The 20,684-nt window shown below is 51.2% G+C and overlaps 1 protein-coding gene across 7 annotated transcripts in view; it reads right to left on the bottom strand.

Annotated features, from left to right (window-relative positions):
* Positions 1 to 20,684, bottom strand: part of NDST1 (N-deacetylase and N-sulfotransferase 1) — a 61,310-nt gene that overhangs the window by 16,407 nt on the left and 24,219 nt on the right. For 6 of the 7 annotated variants that reach the window (XR_014778460.1, XM_084778223.1, XM_084778224.1 and 3 more), the window contains exons 2-4: positions 9,032 to 9,934; positions 3,351 to 3,845; positions 1,377 to 1,464 (exon numbers count right to left, since the gene is read on the bottom strand). Coding sequence is in view for 6 of the 7 variants with exons in the window: in XM_084778223.1 (XP_084634349.1) it covers positions 1,377 to 1,464; positions 3,351 to 3,845; positions 9,032 to 9,544 (1,096 nt within the window). In the remaining variant the exon portion in view is untranslated. Of the gene's footprint in view, positions 1 to 1,376; positions 1,465 to 3,350; positions 3,846 to 9,031; positions 9,935 to 18,427; positions 18,634 to 20,684 lie in introns of those variants that run through there. The other variant, XM_084778226.1, reaches the window with a different exon arrangement.

The following is a 20,684-nucleotide window of genomic DNA, read 5'->3' as shown; positions in this document are numbered from 1 at the left end:
CAGGAGGGGAGGGCATCATCTCCTCTGTGGGTTCTTGGTGTTTGAAGCCAACAACCCTGAGTGTTTCTTCTATCTCCATATACCTACTCTCATCCTATTCCAATGATCCAAACTGCACCATAAGCCCTTTTACCCACTAACAAGTTCTGGGCGGATACAGGATGCTTACACCTTTGGCCCAGAGATACAATGATAACTCCCTCTCATCCACTAAAGGCTAAGAACACAAAACGTAGAGACCACCAGTAGCACTCAGACACCTTTGGGCCATCTTGCACATTCTCAACCTCAACCTACTGCTGCCCCTAGTGGCCTTGCCTAGAACTGCAGACGAGGCCCACAGGCTGACTCCCTTTCTTTCTTTCTTTCTTTCTTTCTTTCTTTCTTTTTTTTTTTTTTTTTTTTTTTTTTTTTTTTTTGATTTTTCGAGACAGGGTTGGTTCCTCTGTGTAGCTTTGGCTGTCCTAGACTCACTTTGTAGACCAGGCTGGCCTCAAACTCACAGCGATCCACCTGCCTCCCTTTCACCTGCCCAGCATGTGAGGAACTTGGAAGAACCGTTGACCTCAGTCCTGCTACTGAAACAAAACAGAGGATGTGGGTGGCCATGCTGGGGTGGGACAGTCATTTGTGCTTTCAATTTCTATGCTATGTACTATTTTTTAAAAAAGATTTCTTTATTTATTATGTATACAATATCCTGCCTGCAAGCCAGAAGAGGACACCAGATCTCATTATAGATGGTTGTGAGCCACCATGTGGTTGCTGGGAACTGAACTCATTACCTTTGGAAGAGCAGTTGGTGCTCTTAACCTCTGAGCCATCTCTCTAGCCCCGCTATGTACTTCTATAGCATTCTTAAACCTCAACCCATTTCTGGCCAACGAAACAGCTCAGCAAGGCCTTGTCAGCAATGAAATGGCCAAGCCTGACAATCTGAGATCGATCCCTGAGGCATCCACACAGTGGAAGAAGAAACCCAACCCAAGGTTGTCCTCTCGTCTCCACACGTGCTGTGACATATGAATACAAACATATGTATACACACAGTAAATAAGAATGCAATAAAGCATTTTGAGTCAACTGTTATCTTTTATAAATGGAAATCCTTTAAAGGAGAGGGTGAGGAGACAGAAGGAAGAAGATACTTAACCTAGGAGTGAACAGGCTAAGCCATATGCAAAGCCTGTTGCTGTTATTACTGTCCCCAATGCCCTCTGCTGAAACGTCTCTTGTGGACCATGAGCTCTGGAGTCACCTCACCGCACCCCACCCTCATGCAATGTATCTGGTGTCCTGTACCAACAATCAGAAGAGGGGCAATTTGGGAGACGCTCAAGAGGTTGTTCAGAGGGCAGGGGTCACCCACCACGTACCTGTGTGGAAGAATTTCCCCGAGTAGCCCAGGTTGAAGGTGAAGTTTGGTATGTGTGTGCGAAGTTCATTCTGGGTATCAAACAGGGCCTAGGACAGGCAGAGGAGAGGCAGCAGTGAGGGGGGGGTTAGGAGGTCAGACTCCTCCCACTGAGCATCTGGGGGGTGTCCAGCTCCAAGACTCAACACAGAGCTGGCAGTGATAGCTCTGTGATGGAGCACTCGTCTCCCACCTGAGGCATGGGCTCTATCTTCAGCACAGCGCCCAAGGTGCAAACATTGGGCCCTTGCTCCAATGCTATGAACATCAAGATGGCAGCAGGGATCAGCCACATAGGGACCATGTAAGTATACACTCTGTGAGGCAGCGCAGGCTGGACTTCTAAGAAGCCAGCCCTATGACACCTCATATACCAGGTTCTATCTGGCTTGAGAAGACCTAAGCTCCAGCCTGGCTCAGCAACTCGTCTGAGAAGCTTTTGGATTTCTCTAGGCCTTAAATGCCTAGGGGGACCAAAGAGCTCTGTCCTCACGGGGTTCTTCAGAGCAGAGAGACTCCCCCTGGAAAACTGCCTGACTTGTGCTGGAAAAGTGATGAGAAATGAGGGCAACGGCGATGTCACTGACACCACAGTATCTTCCCATGAAGGATTTCTCTTCCTCAGGGGAATGCGAGAGTAGACCAAAGGATCCTGACCCCTCCGAGGACATACTCTGTGCCAATATTCCCATGTGAACACATCTAGGGCCCTGCTAGTCCATGGAAGGGGCCGACCTCTGGGCTAGGACGGCACTGTTCACAGGGCTTTGAGGAAACCTGCAGGAGCCCGCTTTCGGGCGGCATGGTTACCTCAGGTGTCTGACCAAGACTGTGCTGCCTGACACACATATGATCCAGCCACGCAGCCTTGGGCAAGCCGCTCTATCTCGCTGGGCCACAGAGGCCTCCTCTGCCGCTACGGCCCAACGACGTAATCACATAAATGGCTGAGCACAGAGCCTAGCACTCACCTAACCCCAGCTACGGGTTCTGGTGGGACTACAGAAACTGTACTGTATAGTCAGTAGAACCTTCCTTGGGCCAGCCCTGCCAGAGGGTTCAAGTTCAAGAGGACAACACCAATGGGTCTGCAGCGCTAAGGGAAAGTGCCTGCCACGCTGTGTGAGGCCTCTCGCAGCATCAAAGAGGTCTGTGCCTGGTGCTAATACATCTCTAGCCCTGCTAATCTCCCAGAGAGGACACCCAGTCAGCAGGCGGAGGCTCTGGGAATTGATCCCCTGTTTTGTTTCCATCTGCTTTATGGTTCTGTTTGCCCTCTGTGGTGGCAACCCGTACACATGCTGTCTCCTCTGCAGAGTCTCCAGTAAGATAGAAGACCAGAGACAACTGCATCTTACAGACTGTCCCCTGGCAGGCTTCTTTCTTGGTGACTGTGTGTGTGTGTGTGTGTGTGTGTGTGTGTGTGTGTGTGTGTGTGTGTGTGTGTAACCCTGTTTTTTGCAAAGAACATCCACAAACAATTTGATGACTCGTTTCGGAATTCAACATAAGCATCCCGCTATCCGTATACAGCTGTTAAAATGCATTGTGCATCAGACTTGGAATCTTATTCTGAAGAATCTTTTGGGAGCGCTGATGATGACAAACATTTTTTAAATTAATTAATTTATACTTTGCACCCCGATTGTGGCCTCCTCCCTGCTCTCCTCCCGGTCCTACCCTTTTTAAAAAGTTAATAATACACATCTGGGCTAAAAGGCAGATTACAACCCTGGCCAGTTTATTTTTTGTTTCTACCTAGGTCTCTTCCTCCAGAAAACACATGCAAAATCCCTCCAATGCATTTTTAGATGCTTCTTGCACACAGTAAGACAGCAAATGGCTGAAGCGGGGATCATGGGTCTGCAATTAACTGTGCACAGGAGGTACAGATGGGGTATGGCCCCATGAGGCACTACTCCAAGACCCTCCTTACCTTCACATCTTCCACCTTCATGCGTGTGCCCTCCTTGCCAACAAAAATGTCATCAATATCCACCAGGATGTACCGGTCCAAAGGCAGCGAGAGGCGCTTCCCTGTGAGGAAGGCCACAGCATCCACGAAGACAAGCTTATGCAGCCAAAAGTTGAGGTTGTTGCCAAACAGCACACGCTGGATGCCATCATGGAGGCCCAGGTCCTGGACCACAGTAGCATGCAGTGCAGCATGCAGGCCAGCGTCCGCACCCAGGTGTGGGATGGACTCGGAGGAGCGTGTCTTGGCCAGCAGCACTGGTTCATAGGTAGAGTGGTTGGACTGAAACACGGTCCAATCCTCACCGGGCAGCACCCCTTTCTCTACCTCACTGGGCCGTGTCACATAGAGCAGTGGGGACTTGGGGTTGATGCTGCAGTCCTTCAAGCCCAGGTTCGAATGCAGGAAAAGAGGGAAGCCTTTGAGCTGTGCGCTCAGCAGGCTGTTCTCATTGGCCTACAGCAGTGTGGGGTGGAAGAATAGCTGTCAGGCATAGTTGATAACGGGAATGTCAACAATATTTATAATTTCACAAGAGCTACCACAGCCCTGAATGCACACACACAGTTACAGACACACATGTATACACATAGCACATGCATGCACACACACAGAGATACACACACACACACACACACACACACACACACACACACATACACACACACAGCTAGACAGACACATGTGTATGGATACACACACACAGAAAGGCAGCTCTCTAGCCCACTAGTCACCACTGACACTGATACGGTCTGCACCACCTCCCATTTCCTCCAGAGAAGCTGCTGCTATCTCATTCCCTGGACTCCATCTCCTATTCCCTGCTCTCCCCACTCCTCATGCCCTCCCTCACCCGTCCAGACAGCTGACCCTAGACACGGTGCATTTGTCCTTGCTCCTACACTGGCTCTATTATCTCCTCTGGAACTGGTAAGCTCCTGTTCATCCCTCAAAAGCCAACTCATATGCCTGCTTCCTGCCGTGGCCTCCCTAGGATCGTGGCACTGGGTTCAGAGCCTCCCTCCCACCAGACTGCACCTACTTGAGAACAAGGGTACATTTTTTACTTGGGATCCCTGACACCAAGCAGGGACACACATTCATTTGATGAGTAACTATTTTTAAGACTAGAAGAGGAACAGATACCTAGCACCTGATAGCATGGGTTTCAGGGATAATTTGTCAGTCTGCAGCTATGTACTGACCAGACATTATACTAAGTATTTAATGAGATATGGTGAGAAAAAAAGACAGTCAGGAAACAAGAGTGTAAAGTGAGAAAATCAGATGTGGCCTTCCCCTTACAGTCAAGCCAGAAAGAGAGATAACTATCAAAACAGCGAAATAAGAATAAAACATGACCAGAACAGATGCTGGGACTCCTGCGGGACCCCGGTGAGAGCGGTATGGAAGGATGGGGGGATGGAAGGACCCAGAGGGTTCAGAAGCCCCACAAGGAGACCATCAAGGCTGGCGGACCTGGACCCAGGGGGCCTGAACAAACTGTTGCACGAACCAAGGACAATACATGAAGTAAACCTAGACCCCCTGCTCAAATCTAGCCAATGGACAGCTCATTCTCCACAGTTGTGGGGAGATCAGAGACAGCCTCTGACATGAACTCCTGTGCCCCTGATTTGATCACTTCCCCTTGGTGAGGAGGGCTGGCAGCACATAGAGGAAGGGGAAGCAGGCTATCCGGATGAGACCTGATAGGCTGTGGTGATATGGTGGGAGAGGAGGTCCCCTCCCGTCAGAGGTCTAGGGAAGGGGAAGAGGGCGGAAGATGGAGGGAAGGTGGGAATGGGAAGATATAAGCGAGAGGATAACAGCTGGGATGTAATCTGAATAAACTATAATAAACTTTTCTAAACGTTTAAGAGAATAAAACATGGTAGGCCTACATGGAAAAGGGCAAAGCTGTGGATCAGCACACACTGGGCAGTCAGCTGGCTCAGGAGGCTCCTGGAGCAAGGGCCTTGGGAGCATGTCACAGAACGAGTGATCAACCAGGAGGCAGAGGTCAAGTCCTGAGAACAGCCCCGTGAAAAGGCCTTGAGGCAGGAGACCACACAGCGTGATCAAGAAACAGCAAGGAACCATGGGGAGATCAAAAAGGAGAAGAGGCAGGAAGATCATGGGGGCTAGGCCCAGGTCCAGGAAACCCTAAGATTATGCATGAGGTCACAGGCTCCAGTTTGCACCCAGAGAAAGGAGAAGAGCCACCCACAGGACACCTGCGGGGCTGCCCCAGTGAGCACCTGGGCACATGCTTAACAGATTAGATGGTGGGTTTTAGTCTGAGCCTGCCCAGAGGAAGCTGTTAACTAATCTTAACAGCCAGGCCTTCTCAGTCCCACCGAGCCTCGGCAGGGGCTGGTTCTGTAAACTGTGATAAGGAACCACACTAGATCTCCAAATGCACAGAGTAACTGTCAAGTCCCTGCACAGCTTCAGTGCTGAGGTGCAAGAGACTGAGACCCATCCACAAAGAGACTCATCCCCAGGCTCCTGGCTCCCCACCACCCTAAGTCAGCACTGGCCCAGAGTGCGACCTATGAGGGGGCCCCATGACACATCAAGCCCTGTTTACCACTGCTGAGGCCAGGGAAGCCACCGCAGAGGCCAGGGAAGCCACTGGTGACACTAGAGCTCAGGGATCTCATTTCAAAGCCCTGGCCCCGAGCTTGCTGTAAGGTGCTGGTGGCTTGTCTAGCTAGCTAGAGTGCCACAGAGGAGGGAGAAGCCAGGCCATGACAGCTACCACAGGCTGCCATGAAAGGGAACAACCAGGGAAGGGAACAGACAGCCTAGGCACTGGAGATGCTGGCCCTAGAGCAGGCAGGGTCCATCCTGACTGGACCTTCTTCCTACTCCTCAACAATAAGGAGACAGCCACTCTCCAAACAGGTCACCCTGACATAAGAAAAAACCTGAGAGAGGAGTGGGCCATCAAAGCCTAGCACAGACATCTTTATCAACAGGCAAGCTGCCCTAAGAAACCCTGCATCCTGTCTGTGAATCTCTAGTCAACTCTTTCCTATGCAAGTCTTCTGAGGTCATCCAGTTAGAAGCAATAAGCTGGGTTGTCAAACCTTGGCTAGGTGGCATACTAACTCTGTCACTCTGGTAAAGCCACTTAATTTTTTGAGTCTCGTTATCTGGAAACAAAGTGCCTACTCTATGTGACAGAGCATGCAAAGCAACAGGCTGGGCTCTGAAAGGTCAGGTGACCTTCGCCAGCCCTCAGGGTGCATTCTGACAAAGGGCATCTACCCTGTGAGACCGACGCATGACAGTGTTAGGAACGGGAGCAGGTGAGGGCCCGACCCCCACCTCAAGGACTTCTCAGGGGCATCAGAGGCACAGCCCAAGTACAGCTGCTGTGCTTACTGAACAGAGACTAGACAAAGCGCCCCAGCTGCCACGGGTGGAGTGAGCCCAGGCACTGTGCCTCGCCCTCAGTGCTTCCCTCAACTGGCTTACTTCTAGCGTGGTCTAGAGGCAGCAGCTATGACTAGTACCATGAGTTGAGCATCTGGGCCAAGGTCACATTGCTTCTAAGTTTCAGAAAGATTTGGCCCAGAGTCTGGCCTTTTAAGCTTGTGACCTCACCCTGCCTTGAGAACCTGGCCTCTGAAAGAGATAGAACTTGAGCCCTGGCACTTGAGTCTGACAAGTCCAAGGCACAGCACAGAAGCCAGCCTCCGCAGAGAGCAGCGATGTGCCTCGGCCACCAGGCGGCGCGCACTCTAACCGAACAGTCACAATCACAAGCCTCAGCTCAAAATCCTGACGGAGCCTTCAAGTCAGGGCAGGGAGAGGCACATTTACATTTGCTACTGACCCCAGGGAGATTCTGAGCATGTCCCTGCTCTTCAATGGGCCTCATGTTCACCTTAAACAAGGGGCCGGCGTGACATAGGGTCCGAGCTCTGCTGTTTTAACCCTGCTCAATGTCCACACCTGAGGCCCCGAGCCTAGTATACAACACGGGGCTTCTGACACAGACTTCCATTAAATGAAGCAAATTCAGCGCCTAAACTCGTCAAACCATAGAAAAGACCAGGCCTACACGGTTCAGGACTTTTTGGACTTAAACTCTGGATAATACGTAGTAGGGGTGAGAGCTCAGGTATGTTTCTTAATTTCTCTCTGCCTCAGTTTCCCCTCCCCCTTAAGTCAGCAGACCCTCTCTCTGCCTGCCTTGGAGAATGGCTTATTAGTGTGAAGTAAGTTAATTTGTGTGGAGCAGGCAGGCAGCACACGGCACCGAAGGAGCTCTCAATAAACGCCGGCCGTTCTGCTGCCTCTCAGGCCTGGGGCTCTGAATCAACCTTAATGAAGTTCATGGCAGGAAAGGGTATAGAGTACAGGGGAGAAGAAGAAAAAGCGCGGAGACAATGGAGCCGGCCTAACTTTCTGCTTCTGTGAAGCCGTAAACCAGGCCAGTGTTCCCCAGAGGGTGCTCTGTGAAAGAGATCAAGCCGGCTGAGAAACAAATCATACCGGGCCGCCCCGCTGCAGGATTTCTAAGGGCCTTTGGTTTTTTTGACTCACTCTCCCTTTTCAGTGGCAGAGCCTCCCGCTGTATTAGTGCATGAAAGAGCGTGCTGTGGGAAGCCTGGGCTAAGGCAGCCTCTCCCGGCACTGAACAAAGGAACGTCGTGCAGGGAGGCTTGGGACATGGGCACCTTCTGCCTGGAGCCTATCACATCGCGCTAAAACTGCCCTTAGCCTTGTGCCCTTCCCAGCCCCTTTAAGCCACTTCATAGGGGACAGCTTTCCAGAATCCAGCACTGTCCCCAACGCTCTCTCTCCAAGACCCTTCTCTGTCCCCTTTTCTTACATTTATCACACCTGCCATAGCATCTGTTTTGCCAGTCCCCCTACTCCAGCCCTACTATGCGACAGCATCAGCTGTGTGCAAGCAGGGACTTGTCCGTTCCTGTTACAATGCACTGGCTCCTGCACAGGAGCCCAGGACACCGGAAGTATCCAGTAAACAAACCTCCCCCAAAGCCCCCAAGCCATGTGCCCAGTTGCTGCCTGTATTCATCTTGCATGGCCATGTATCTGTTGGTCCTGCCCACTCCTCAAGGACAGGCTTTCTGCAATGACCCCCATGCCGGGGTGGTTCTGGGAACAGCTCCCCATCTGCTCACTGGGATTCCTTTCTCCTTTCTCTAGTGCAAAATGGCTCTGGTTTAGGAGAAATACAAACTTCACCCCCACCCCCTGGCTATCTCCAAGAGGAAGACAATGGGCAGAGAACCAAACTCCCTCCGATGTGTAACTTAACCCCCTTGTGCCGTAGCTTGCTCATCCTGAGATGACTGCCAAGGCAGGCTTCAGAGTACCTAGCAGAGTATGCCTCTTCCTACCTTGCACCCAGCCCCGAGTCTCCTTTCTTCAGGCAAGTGCCTACTGTGCACTGAGCCCCATGTGCAGCAGACAGGGCCTCTAAATACTTATTAAGCATCTACTAATAATAGCAGGCAGGCAACCATGTAGCCTTCACGACAAGCCTGGGAACTAAGTGCTACCCCCGGCGCTCATTTCACAACTCGAGCTGGCAAGTGTCTGGCTAGCCAGTGTAGAGACAGTGCTGGGCACTGCCCAGGAACCTGCTCCCTAAATACCTTGAAGAAGCCAATGATGCCCACGCCGTAGGCCACACAGTACTTGTCCAGGAGCTCCCGGTTCCAGGCATCCAGGTTGACATACTTGAGGATGTTCTCATAGACGATGAGGGCGAAACGGCCTCGGCCCTTGTCAGTGAGTGTGGGCATGTCCCCCTTCCCCGGGGCAATCTCTGTCCGGTACTTGAAGCGGCTGGATTCCAGGATTGCCACCACCTCCTGGCCCAGCTGTGAATAGAGGCTCTCCACAAATACCAGCACCAGTGGGTCCGTCCGGGAAGGGGCGACCGCCTGCACGGGCTTGATGGGCAGCAGACGGCTAGGGGCGACGGGTGGTGGGTCCCCACAGTCGGACTCAGAAGCATCCGCTGAGGGCTCAAGGCCCCGGTTCCAACCATATAGGTAGTAGGCAGAGACAAAGACGCTGAACAGGCAGAAGACAAACAGCAGGAAAAGGACAGCCTGTGGGGACATGTGCCGACACAGCCTCCGGAGGCACGCCAGGGCAGGCATCCTGGCCCCCAAGATCTCAACCAGCAGAGGCCCAGCCTGACGTGGCCCCCTCAAGACCTCACACAGGAGGCCCAAGAGTTGTCCACTGACTGAGAGATTCAGAGACTTAGGAAGTGAGACGGTCACAGAGCAGTGGAGGGAAAGCTGTGGGCCCCTGGCCCTTTCTCCCAGCCAGGGGCACAGTCTATAGGCTGCTCTTGCTCCTTCCTTCCTCTACGCCCGTTTATGTCACCATGGCAAACCCCAACGTGGTCCTGTGCAGAGCAAAAGTGCCCCAGGGCGTCAGGGCCTCCTGGGGGCAGTCAACAGCAGGTCAGAAGACTCTGGGCCAGCAAGGGGGTGCCGCATGCCGCTCTCTCACGTTGGGCCCACCAAGTGAAGGCTGGGGAGCTGGGGAGAAAAGCAGAGAGTCAGGGAGGGGTTTTCAGCATCAGCCTACCACAGAAACGCAAGTCCTGACAAAGTGGGCTGATGCCCAAGAACTGCCACCCAACCTGTTACTCCTTTATGTCTCTGAGCCTCAGTCTCCCTATGGAAACTGAGCAAGCAACCAAAGTAGCCATATCGTAAGGAGTTGGAAAACAAAGGCCAACAATGTATGGAAATCACTAAAAAACGTACTTAGTGAAGCATCCACCAACGGCAGCTGTTTTCACTATTATTAGGCCGAGACTAGGCCAAGAAAAATCCAGAAGCAGAGCTGGGAAGATGGCTCAGAGGTTAAGGGGCCTGACTGTTTTTGCAAGGACCCAAATTCAGTTCCCACCACCCTTATGGAGGCGCACAGATACATGCAACTGCAGTTCCAGGGAATACAGTGACCTCTTCTGATTTCCACAGACACCAGACATGTACCTGGCACACATACATACATGCAGACAAAACACTCATTTACAAAAAAAAAAAAAAAAAAAAGGGGGGGGGTGTCCAAGGGAGAACATCCATTTCCCTCTGGACAGAGTAAGCAGAGACCACACACACTGTGCAAAAGCTCCAGTTCCCAAGTTCCCACAGCAGCCCTGCACGCCACCCTCCTGCCTCCGCTACAGGAGTGAAAACCACAGTGACTTCCCACGGGCCCCCCCTGCAGAGCTAGCCAGAAGCTCCCCACACCAGCCATCACGGAAGTGAGACAGGCTGGCCTGAGGCACCAGATGGGGAACTGGGAATCTGGGGGTTGCCTTATGGGTAGAGATATCTAATCTCCTCCCAGGCCCAGCATGAGGACCACATGATAGGCAGCCAAAAGCTGGGCTTCTAGGAATCTGTCCTGGCCATAATCACTGAGGAAGCATGCACAGCTTTCCCCATGGGAGGAGCAAGACAGGGCCGAGAATGGGAGAAGGAGAGGGAAGGACAAATAAAAATAAAGTACAAGAGTTGGAAAGATGGCCCAGCAGTTAAGAGCACTGGGTCCTCTACCAGAGGATCAGTGTTCTATTTTCAACACCTCCACGGCAGCTCACAACCATGTAGGACAAAGACATACAGACAGACAGACAAAACACCCATGTGCATAATAAATACAATAAAATAAATTTTAAAGTTAAAATAAAAATTCATGTACAACATAAATGATACACGTGTGTAAAAACGCCATAATGGAATCCACTGTTTTGTATACAAACTTAAAAACCATATAAAGGGACTGGGAGATGGCTCAGTGAGTCAAAGTGCTTCGTAAGTGAGGCAGCGTTGGATTCCCTACAGCCCCCATAAAAAGGCAGATGCGGCAGCAAGCAGTAATCACTGCGCCCTTGCACCGGGACAGGAGGCTACGGCAGGAGAGGCTCCAGGAGGCTTGTGCACCAGCTATCCTGGAGGATGCAGCAATGCAACAGAAACAGGTAGAGTGAGACCCTGCCTCAAAAAAAAGAAAGAAAGATGGAAGATGAGAATCAACTCCAGGAAGTTGCTCTCTGACCTCCACATGGATGCTTCAGCATGTTCAGGCCTATATCCAAGACACACATTATCATCTGCGCACACCATTATACAAATACAGATTGGATTTTTTTTTAAATAAAAAATACTTTTAAAAAAGATTCTCTGCAAGAATCCAAATCCCAGGGCAGCTTATAATACCAAGTGTCCAGCATAGGGCTAGTCTCTGGAAACCCTAACACAAGCCAGGCATGGTGGCACACATGAAATCTTAGCACCCAAGAGGATGTGGCAGAATGACCACTACAAGTTTAAGGCAAACGTTCTGTATGTTGTGAGTTCAAGCCTGCCAGGGCTACATAGCTAGGCCTTGTCCCAAAGACAGACAAATTACAAAAACAAACGAACAAATAAGGAATCCTAAGGTGATGGCAGGCTCCTAGGCAAACATGTAGGACACTGGATAACATCTGCCACAGATGTGCAGGGAAGGGGCGGGGTGCTCTTCAGATAATGTCTTCCCCCCCCCCCCCCCAGGTGAGGTCTCTTCTCGGCCTAAAAGTCACCAAGTAGTCTAGCCTGCCTGGCGTGAACCCCGGGGATCTGCCTGTGTCCACCTCCCCACTGCAGGGATTACAAGCCCACCCCACTTCTTCCTCATGTTAGGAGGGGACTCAAATAATCACGCTTATCAAGGCTTTTACACTTCACTGACTGAGCCATCTCCCCGGCCCCTTGCCACATAGACTACGGAAACAATCTGCACCAATGTCCTTGCCTTTGTTAAACAGTTTCATGTACAAGATAGGAACTGGTACCAAATATACACACGCAAACCATGTTAACACCGGCGTCTCTGATGATTTTCGTGTTCAGCTTTTTAATCATGAAATGTGGAGCTGGTCCCCTCTGTGCTACCATGCACTCTGACCCTGAGCATATATATCCCCATCGCTCTCTGGGCTTCCTGCCTGCTAGAGAAGCCTTGGGGGGCTCTTCTGTCTCTGATGTGCAGCCTCTGGGGAAGAAGCCGCCTACCCAGAAAGCAGACATCTGCAACACCAGGGAGCAAGCAAGTATGGCTGGCAGGAGAGAACCGTGGTTTCTGAGAGAGGTGAGTGGCACTCGGCCTCTACAGAGAGATGGGGAAGAGAGGAGATGGCTTCCTGGGGTTAGTGGTACTAAGCAGGCCAGGAGGAGGAGCAGCCAGGAATGAAAGGAAGAAAGGCATGTGCAGCAACCCGGAGATAAGGAGTTTGTGATGCTTTCCAGGACTCCCTGCAGTGTCCTGGCAGAGTCAGGAAGGCTGGAGCATCTCACTTACCAGTGATAAAGGCTATCTACAGCCACAGCCACGGCCAGGTCTGACCCCCACACCATGCCAGCACAGGAGCACAAAGAGAGCGAGGGGGGGGGGAGGTGTGCCCTGATGGCTCTGCCCACACCATCCATCTAGCACTACAGAAGAGGGGCTGGTGAGCTCAAGTGTGTGTCACTGGCCTCTGTCTGTCCCATTAACAGCCTTTCTGCTTGTTAATAATGCAGTTATGCTCTCAGGCATCTGAGGGTCAACGGCCCTGATGGGAATCTGACGTTTTTCAGATATTAAAAAAAAAAAAAAAAAAAGGGGCACATTTTAAATATGTACATGGTTGCCAGAGGCTGAAGGTTGGAAGGCTGACTGAGCAGAGCACAAATGATTCATTCAACAGAGAGACGGTTCTGTGCAAGGCTGTAATACTGTCCTTACACACTCGGCCCAACCCACAGAATGTGTAGCATTGGGAGTGAGGCCTGCTGTGAATGAAACCAGGGTTCTGCACAGGCTTATCAGCCACACCAACCGCACCACTCTAGTGGGGGGGGGGGGGGGGAATCACTGATAGTGGGGGAAACAGTACAGCAGGGACACTACTTTCCTATCAGTTTTACTGTGAAAACAAAAATGCTCTTTAAATAAACAGGAGACAGTTCAACAGTTAAAAGCTCGTCCAGAGGACCTGAATGCAAAACAAAAATTATTTTAACTTTGAAAACTACATATACATATACTGTAAACGCAATAATCCCAAAGAACCCAGGCCAGGTGCCCCAAATCCAAGCACAGACCCAGAGTCCTGCATTAAGAAAATTTCAGAGTTGCCAGGCAGTGGTGGTGCACCCTTGATGCCGGCACTCGGGAAACAGAGGCTGAGTTTGAGGCCAGATCTCTGAGTTTGAGGCCAGCCTGGTCTATAGTGTGAATTCCAGGACAGCTAGGGCCATGCAGAGAAACCTTGTCTCAAAAAAAGAAGAAGAGGAGGAGGAGGAAGAGGAGGAAGAGGAGAAAGAACAAAGGAAGGGAGGAAGAAAGAAGGAAGACAAAAGAAGGAAAGGAAAGGAATGGAACCTTCGGAGTACACACCCAGGCTGTAGCCACGTGGCTTCAAGTCAAATCAGGCCCCATCACCCAGGAACTGTGTAATCTTGGACAATTTACTTAACTACTCGGTGCCTCAGTTTCCTCATCTACAAGCCATACTATTTCTCAGGCTTACAAAAATGGAATGAGCTCAGAAGTACACTTGGCAGCCTGCACTGAGCTCTTGCTGCCTCCTTAACATGCTCACAATGATCCTCACAACGCGGACAACAGCGTGGTTCACCCAGCACTGCGGAGCTCATCCGTCTGGCAGCTCTGGAATCTAGCCGGGGTGACCCCTGATTTCACAGAGGGAGAGTAGGTGCAGAAGCGAGGTGCCTGCTCCACACACTAGGGGGCCTTTGCCTGGGCCGGTGCAATCCTTGCAGCTGTCTCTTCCTCTTCCTCCTCCTCCAAGAATTCCTATCTTTGGAGGCTGTGGCCTTCCCCAGGAGGCGAGGCATAAAGCTTTGGCAAAGTCCAAGCCAGAGAGAGGGCAAAATAGCCTGCTCCCTTGTAAACCAAGTACTGACTTCCCAGCTTCCTGGTAAGGAGCCTCCGCAAGATGGTCCGGCACCCACCAGTAGCTACTGAAAGCCCTTCTCGCTGCCTGTATTATAGAGCGCCAGGGCCCAGGGGGCAAAGCACTGGGGAACATCTACACTCCAGAATCACTGAAGCTTTGGGCCAGCTGAGGACAGCTGGGCTCCTTCCTGTAAACCACAGCCTTGCCAGCCAGTCACCATATTAGTCAGGCAGCTCATGATGTTCCTGTCCCCAGAAAAGTGTCCCCCAACCTCTTGAGCCTCTTTCTTCTTTTTTAAGATTTATTTATTACATATACAGTGTTCTGCCTACATGTGTGCCTACACACCACAAGAGGGCACTGGATCTCATTACAGACAGTTATGAGTCACCATGCGGTTGCCGGGAATTGAACTCAGGACCTCTGGAACAGCAGACAGTGCTCTTAACCGCTGAGCCATCTCTCCAGCCCCTCTTGAGATTCTTAATCATCCGTAACATCCCAACTCCAATGTCATGGCCTCTCTGAAGTCATTTCAAACCACCTCAATCCCACCCCAGGCAGGCCTATCCCCTAAGCCTCCCACCCCTTGCTGGAGGGTGGGAAATACAGTCCTGGAACCAGAAGGTTGATGTGTTCTTTAACTTAGGAGACTGCCCCTAGTGGTCAGAACCTTTATAACTTCTCTTTCAAAAGGGTACAGTACACCCAGAAGCAGGGAGATGTAAAGTTCGGTGGATAAAGCCTGGGCCACGCAAGCATAATGACTGGAGTTCAGATCACGTATACAAATGCCAGGTGGGCACAGCAGACTGCCTGCAATCCCAGGGCTCAGGAGGCAAAGATGGCGGATGCCCCAGCAGTCTGTCTAGTTTGACTAGCCAAATTAGAGAGTCCTGGTTCAAGTGAGAGACCCTGCTTTAGTATGCAAGGAAAAAGTAATTAGGAAACACATCCAATATATGCCCTCACTCATACAGCCCACGCACATGCCTACACACCTGTTTTCACACCACACATACACACAAGCATGTTCCAGTAACAGTATAAGCACATCCCTCGATCTGCCACTCACTGAGACCCTGTCTGCCTGGCTGGCTTTTAGGGCTCTAGAAAATACGTTTTGCTTCCTTGCTTCTCCCCAAGCCCTGGCTATCACACAAAGGTGAGGAGCAGGTCTCAGTCAGCACTGAAGCCTTCATTTTCACTCAGATCGTGATGTCTCCAGATACGGCAGAGCTCCTAGGCAAGGTTCCTTAACCGTCACATGGAAACCAACAACTCTTTTTTTGTCTTGTTTCGGGTTTTGGTTTTTTGGTTTTTTGAGACAGGGTTTCTCTGGCTGTCCTGGAATCACTCAGTAGACCGGGCTAGCCTCGAACTCACAGAGATCCGCCCACCCCTGCCAAGTGCTGGGATTAAAGGCGTGCGCCATCACCACCCGGCAGAAACCACCCAACTCTTGATTCAAAACTGACTCTTGCTGACTTTGAGTTAGTCTTTCATTCCTCCAAGAAGCCCAGAGGTTCCTCTAATAAAATTATAACAACAATTACAATTATAATCATCACCATGACTGGTACGGACACCACACGTGAAGCATTTACCACGACTACACTGTGCGCTTACCACCTTTTATACTTTATCTCGTGTAATCCTTACATTGATAGGTCAATATCCTCATTTACAGCTGAGAAAAATGAGGCCTAGACAGTCATTTTCCCAAAATCACAAAACTAGTGCATTGCACAGCTGCAATCTGAATCCAGACCCCATGAAAAGGGGTGCTCCAGAGCCACCAGGACCCTTAGCTGTGCAGTTTGAGGACCACAGTGCAGAGGCCTCCAGCCCTCAGCCCGACTTCTCCTGCACTCTCCCAATCCCAGCCCTAGCTTTCCTGCCAAGGTGCTGGAGATAATGAATGAGATGCTCCGGTCGTCATGGAGACACCATGGCAACCCAGCACTTTCGGGAAATACCACAGTAACTGTGGCCACTGCTCTAGAGTTGAAAGTCACTCCCTTCCCTACATCCCTACCTCAAAGTGCTGCTTCTCCACAACCCTCCCCAGGACCCACAGGAAATGGAAGACTTCTTACAGAGCAAGTTGTTGAGAGCACGGCAACAGAAGAGGGCCCAAGTTACTGGGCTCAGATGAAAGGGTGGGCTCCAGGACTGAGATTGAGAGGCCCCAGAATAGACAAGCATGGGGTGCGCTGTATATCTGAGGGTGAAGTGTGTCACCAGGTGCTGGCAGGTCCTGAAAGCACCGTGTGCTCATCTTCCCAAACACCATCAGAAACAGAAGCTAAGTGGCCGCTAGCCGCAGTCAGGGCTCAGACTGAAGGCAGTCTGCCAGGCTGGAATCTTGGCTTCGTTATTTACCATCCTGTGACCTTTAGACAAATCTCTCAACTTCTCTGAACCTCAGTTTCCCGTCCTCTGCTGGGGAAAAAAAAATATAGTTTTGTCATATTCTTTTCTATTCCATGGAGGGCTGGGTGTAGTGGCTTATACCTGTAATCTCAGCACACAAGAGGCTGAGGCAGGAGGATTGCTGAGACTTCGAGGCTAGCTTGGGCTAAGAGACTTTTTAAAGGTGTGGGGAGGTGTCTGTGTGTTGGGGGATGTGGTATGAGTGTGTATGTGTGTGTGTGTGTGTGTGTGTGTTGTATGCAAATGTCAGTGCTCACTATCAAGACAGGAAGAGGCCAAAGGAAGGCACTGCTACCCTCCTCTACAGCCTGCTCTTATTCCCCTGAGAAAGTCTCTCACTGAACCTGAAATCTGCTACTTTTCAGCTAGGCTGACAGTTAGTAAGCTCCAGCAATCCTCCTGTTTCTACCCCCACCCTCCAACAAATGTAGCTACTCCCAGCGGCTTGCTGTACCTATACTCTGACACGGGTGCTGGGGCTCCAAATTCAGTACTCGTACCCACTGAGCCGTCTCCCCAGCCCCAGCCCCATCTTAAAAATAAAGAGCAAAAAGAAGAAAAACTCTGACAAGCAAGATTATGAACCATATCCACAGTCATCAAAGCACGTACCTTAACTTCCCTGTGAACTTTGCAAAGGATTCTATTGATCTTTTTACCTGTGTTTTTAAGCTCAACCTATAAACCCATACGATGCATTTCAGAAAGCATCTAATGGGCTGGAGAAACCGCTCGACAACTAAGAGCACTGGCTGCTCTTCCAGAGGACCCAGGTTCGGTTCCCAACACCTGCATGGCAACTCACAACTGACCATAATTTAAGCTCCAGAGCCTCTGATGCCCTCTTCTCGAATTCACAGAAACAGGCACAAATGCGGCACACAGAAATTCATGCAGGCAAAACATTGGTCACATAAATTTAAAGTGAACAATAAAAACATCAAAAATAAACTGATTTATTAAAAACTTAAAAACACTCCAAATTAGTTTTTTTTTAAAAAAATGAGGCCAGGTACGGTGGCACGTGCCTTTAATCAGCAGACAGAGACAGGTGAGTCTCTGTAAATTCCAGGCCAGAATTGTCTACAATAAATTTCAAGCCAACCAGGGCAATACAGTAATACCTTGCCTCAAAACAAAACAAAAGGCAGGCGTGGTAGTGAACGCCTTTTAATCCCAGCACTCGGGAGGCAGAGGCAGGTGGACCGCTGTGAATTGGAAGCCAGCCTGGTCTACAAAGAGAGTCCAGGACAGCCAAGGCTACACAGAGAAACCCTGTCTCAAAAAAACAAAACAAAACAAAACAAAACAAAAACCCAGGATCTGTAGTCTAGAAGATAGTGGGTAGGGGGATGGAGTCAGAAGAGAAAGGCAGAAAGAGGAGCTTCAGGAAAGAGTAACAGTTTGACATCACCCTAGGAGCTGGAAGCATGCAAATGACCTGCCAGTTCCCCCCCAGTCTGTCTGTCACACACCAGGAGGTGCCAGGCACAGCACCAGGAACTGATGAGGCAGTGGTGACCCAGAGCTTTAGGGAAGGTTTCTGGGGGCTACCTCCGGGTGAGGCAAGGTCCTCACAAATCAGCACATATCTTATATCCAATCTGAGCCATTCCTGATAATGCTGGGTACCCACCTTCCAACTTCCTGGGTACACACATCCTACTTCCTGTATACCGGACGCACAGGCACGCTCACATAAGGCATCACTGTGGGTATCCAGGCCACACTGACACTGTGTGATGAGGAGGAACCCTGCAGGCAGTTCTGAAGGGTCGTTGTGGTACAACCTGGCCAAGGACTTGGGAGGACTGGGTGGTGGCGGCTGTTGGCCCAGACGCCAGTCTCCCAAGCACCTACAGCCATGCCCCACAGCTGGCCCAGCTCCTCCCAGCCCTTACACCCCTCAAGTCATACCACCACCCACCACCAGACACACCCCACAGCTGAGCCACACCCCACAGCCACCCAGCCTTGTCTGCCTCACCCTCCAGAGCCAATGCAGCAAAGAAAATCCTCCACATTTGCTTTCCAGCTGTGGGAGAGTTGTTCCCTTCTAAGTTCTCCCCAGGAGGCTGAGACCAGGAGCAATCCCTTCTGGTGGAGTTTGCGGCACTCCCATCCCCCATGATCCCAACAGTGCTCCCTGGCCTGTGGCCAAGCTGCCGCATGCCTATCAGTCACTCCTCCACTACCACAGCCACCAGTAGCCAAAGACTAATAAATGGTTTAGCTCGGACTCACAGGGCCACAAGGGCATAGTCCACTCTGCAGTGAGTACACAGGGCACTGAGGACCAGAGAGAAGAAAAGGAATGGGCTGGTTGAATTGTACCAACCAGGAATGCCCTGCTCCCACCAGCCTGGACCCCTTCTCTTATCCACTAAAGCCCTGCCTACCTCCTACAAAGCCAGGTCCTGCTGGGGGTCAGCCTCCGACTCCTGTGGGTTTCATAAGCACTTGAATATGAGTGCCCCTCTGCCTCACCACAAGCCTCCCGAGGTAGAGAGGTCCTGCCTCCAGCGGGTGCTCACAGCAAGGAATCCTTAACCTTCCCCTTCAGTCTCTGGTGGGCATCTCAAGCCAGCTGTGCTGATTACAGCCACTTCCCTTCCCTGGACACTGCGTGGTGGGATTACCTCTACTCTCCAACAGCAATGGTGACCTCTCTTGCCCTAACTGTCCAGACGAAGAACTGAGGCCCAGGGCGCTCTCAGCCATGGTGCTGGCTGGGGATCTCAGGACCAAGCCTAGGCTCTTCCTCAGTGGCCTGATTCACCTGAAAGGGCTGCTGCTTGCCTAGAGCATCTCTTTCTTTCTGCACTGCCCACCGTGTTTCAGATGCAGAGACCCCCTTCTAAGGAGCCCCCGCAAAGCCTCCCTCCATCTGTAAGTACACCAAACAGAGCGCTGTTCTCGCAGCTTCTTGGCTTGGAAACTTGTTCTGGGTCCCCTCCTGGCAGGCAAAGGCAGGCCCAAGACTGTGGGTGGCTAATGTCTTACTTCCAGCAGGGACTGAGTTGAAAATTTATCTCTGTACCAGCTCTGGAAAAAAAAAAAAGTTTACCAAGCAAACAAACAGCAGGTGGGGGATGGGCTCTGTGGGTGACAAGCCAAGGCAGGAGCAGCCAGGCTGCAGGGATGCCTTCCCCAAAACAGTGCTCTCTGCTCAGCCCCAATATGCCTAAGACCATTGAATCCTTCCCAAGGATTTTCCTTAGGTTCTGGCCACAGAGACTTAAAGGAAAAGAACATTTCCTTACAAGTACAACACCCTCCCACCTCCCACCTCCCACCTCCCACCCCCTAGCCCCGCCTCCATTGACAGCCATTAACCCTGGAAGCTTATGGGAGCTGTGCTGAGTGAAGGTCCCTGCCGTGCCCACCACACTGGATGGGGTCACTAGGGGTGCACTTTATAGAAAGAAAGTGCAGACTCAAAGGAGGGCAAGTGACTGACTTGAAGATCACACAGCTGAGTGGACATGGGGCTAGAATGAATGACCCTTCCAACCCACTATGGAATCTACTCAGCCCCTTAGGGTCCCCTGCTGAGCACTCCCTACCATTCCTCAGTCAGGTCCACAGGCAGAGGAGCCTTCTTGTCCTCCCCATCCCAGGAGGAGCCCTACTGAGAAGCATGGAATGCACGCACACTCTACAGTCAGAGGCCTCACGCTAAAGAACAGAAGGGAAAAGAGTACAAGTCAGAGCAGGACATCTTGTCGCTTGTGCCCAGTGGAGATCAGTCAGACTGAACTTCTCTGGGCTGCCTTCCCCTCCTGTATTTCCACCCCAGGCTGCTGAACACTCCCCTACGATTTTGAGAAACAGCACATACACTGATGTGTGAGCCACAGCAGCGCCCAGCCCTCCTCAGGTGTTAGACCTGG

This window comes from Acomys minous (genome assembly GCF_964271855.1).
Source record: "Acomys minous genome assembly, chromosome: 4".
In the NCBI taxonomy this organism is placed as follows: domain Eukaryota; kingdom Metazoa; phylum Chordata; class Mammalia; order Rodentia; family Muridae; genus Acomys; species Acomys minous.
This window is presented reverse-complemented; position numbering and strand designations above follow the sequence as displayed.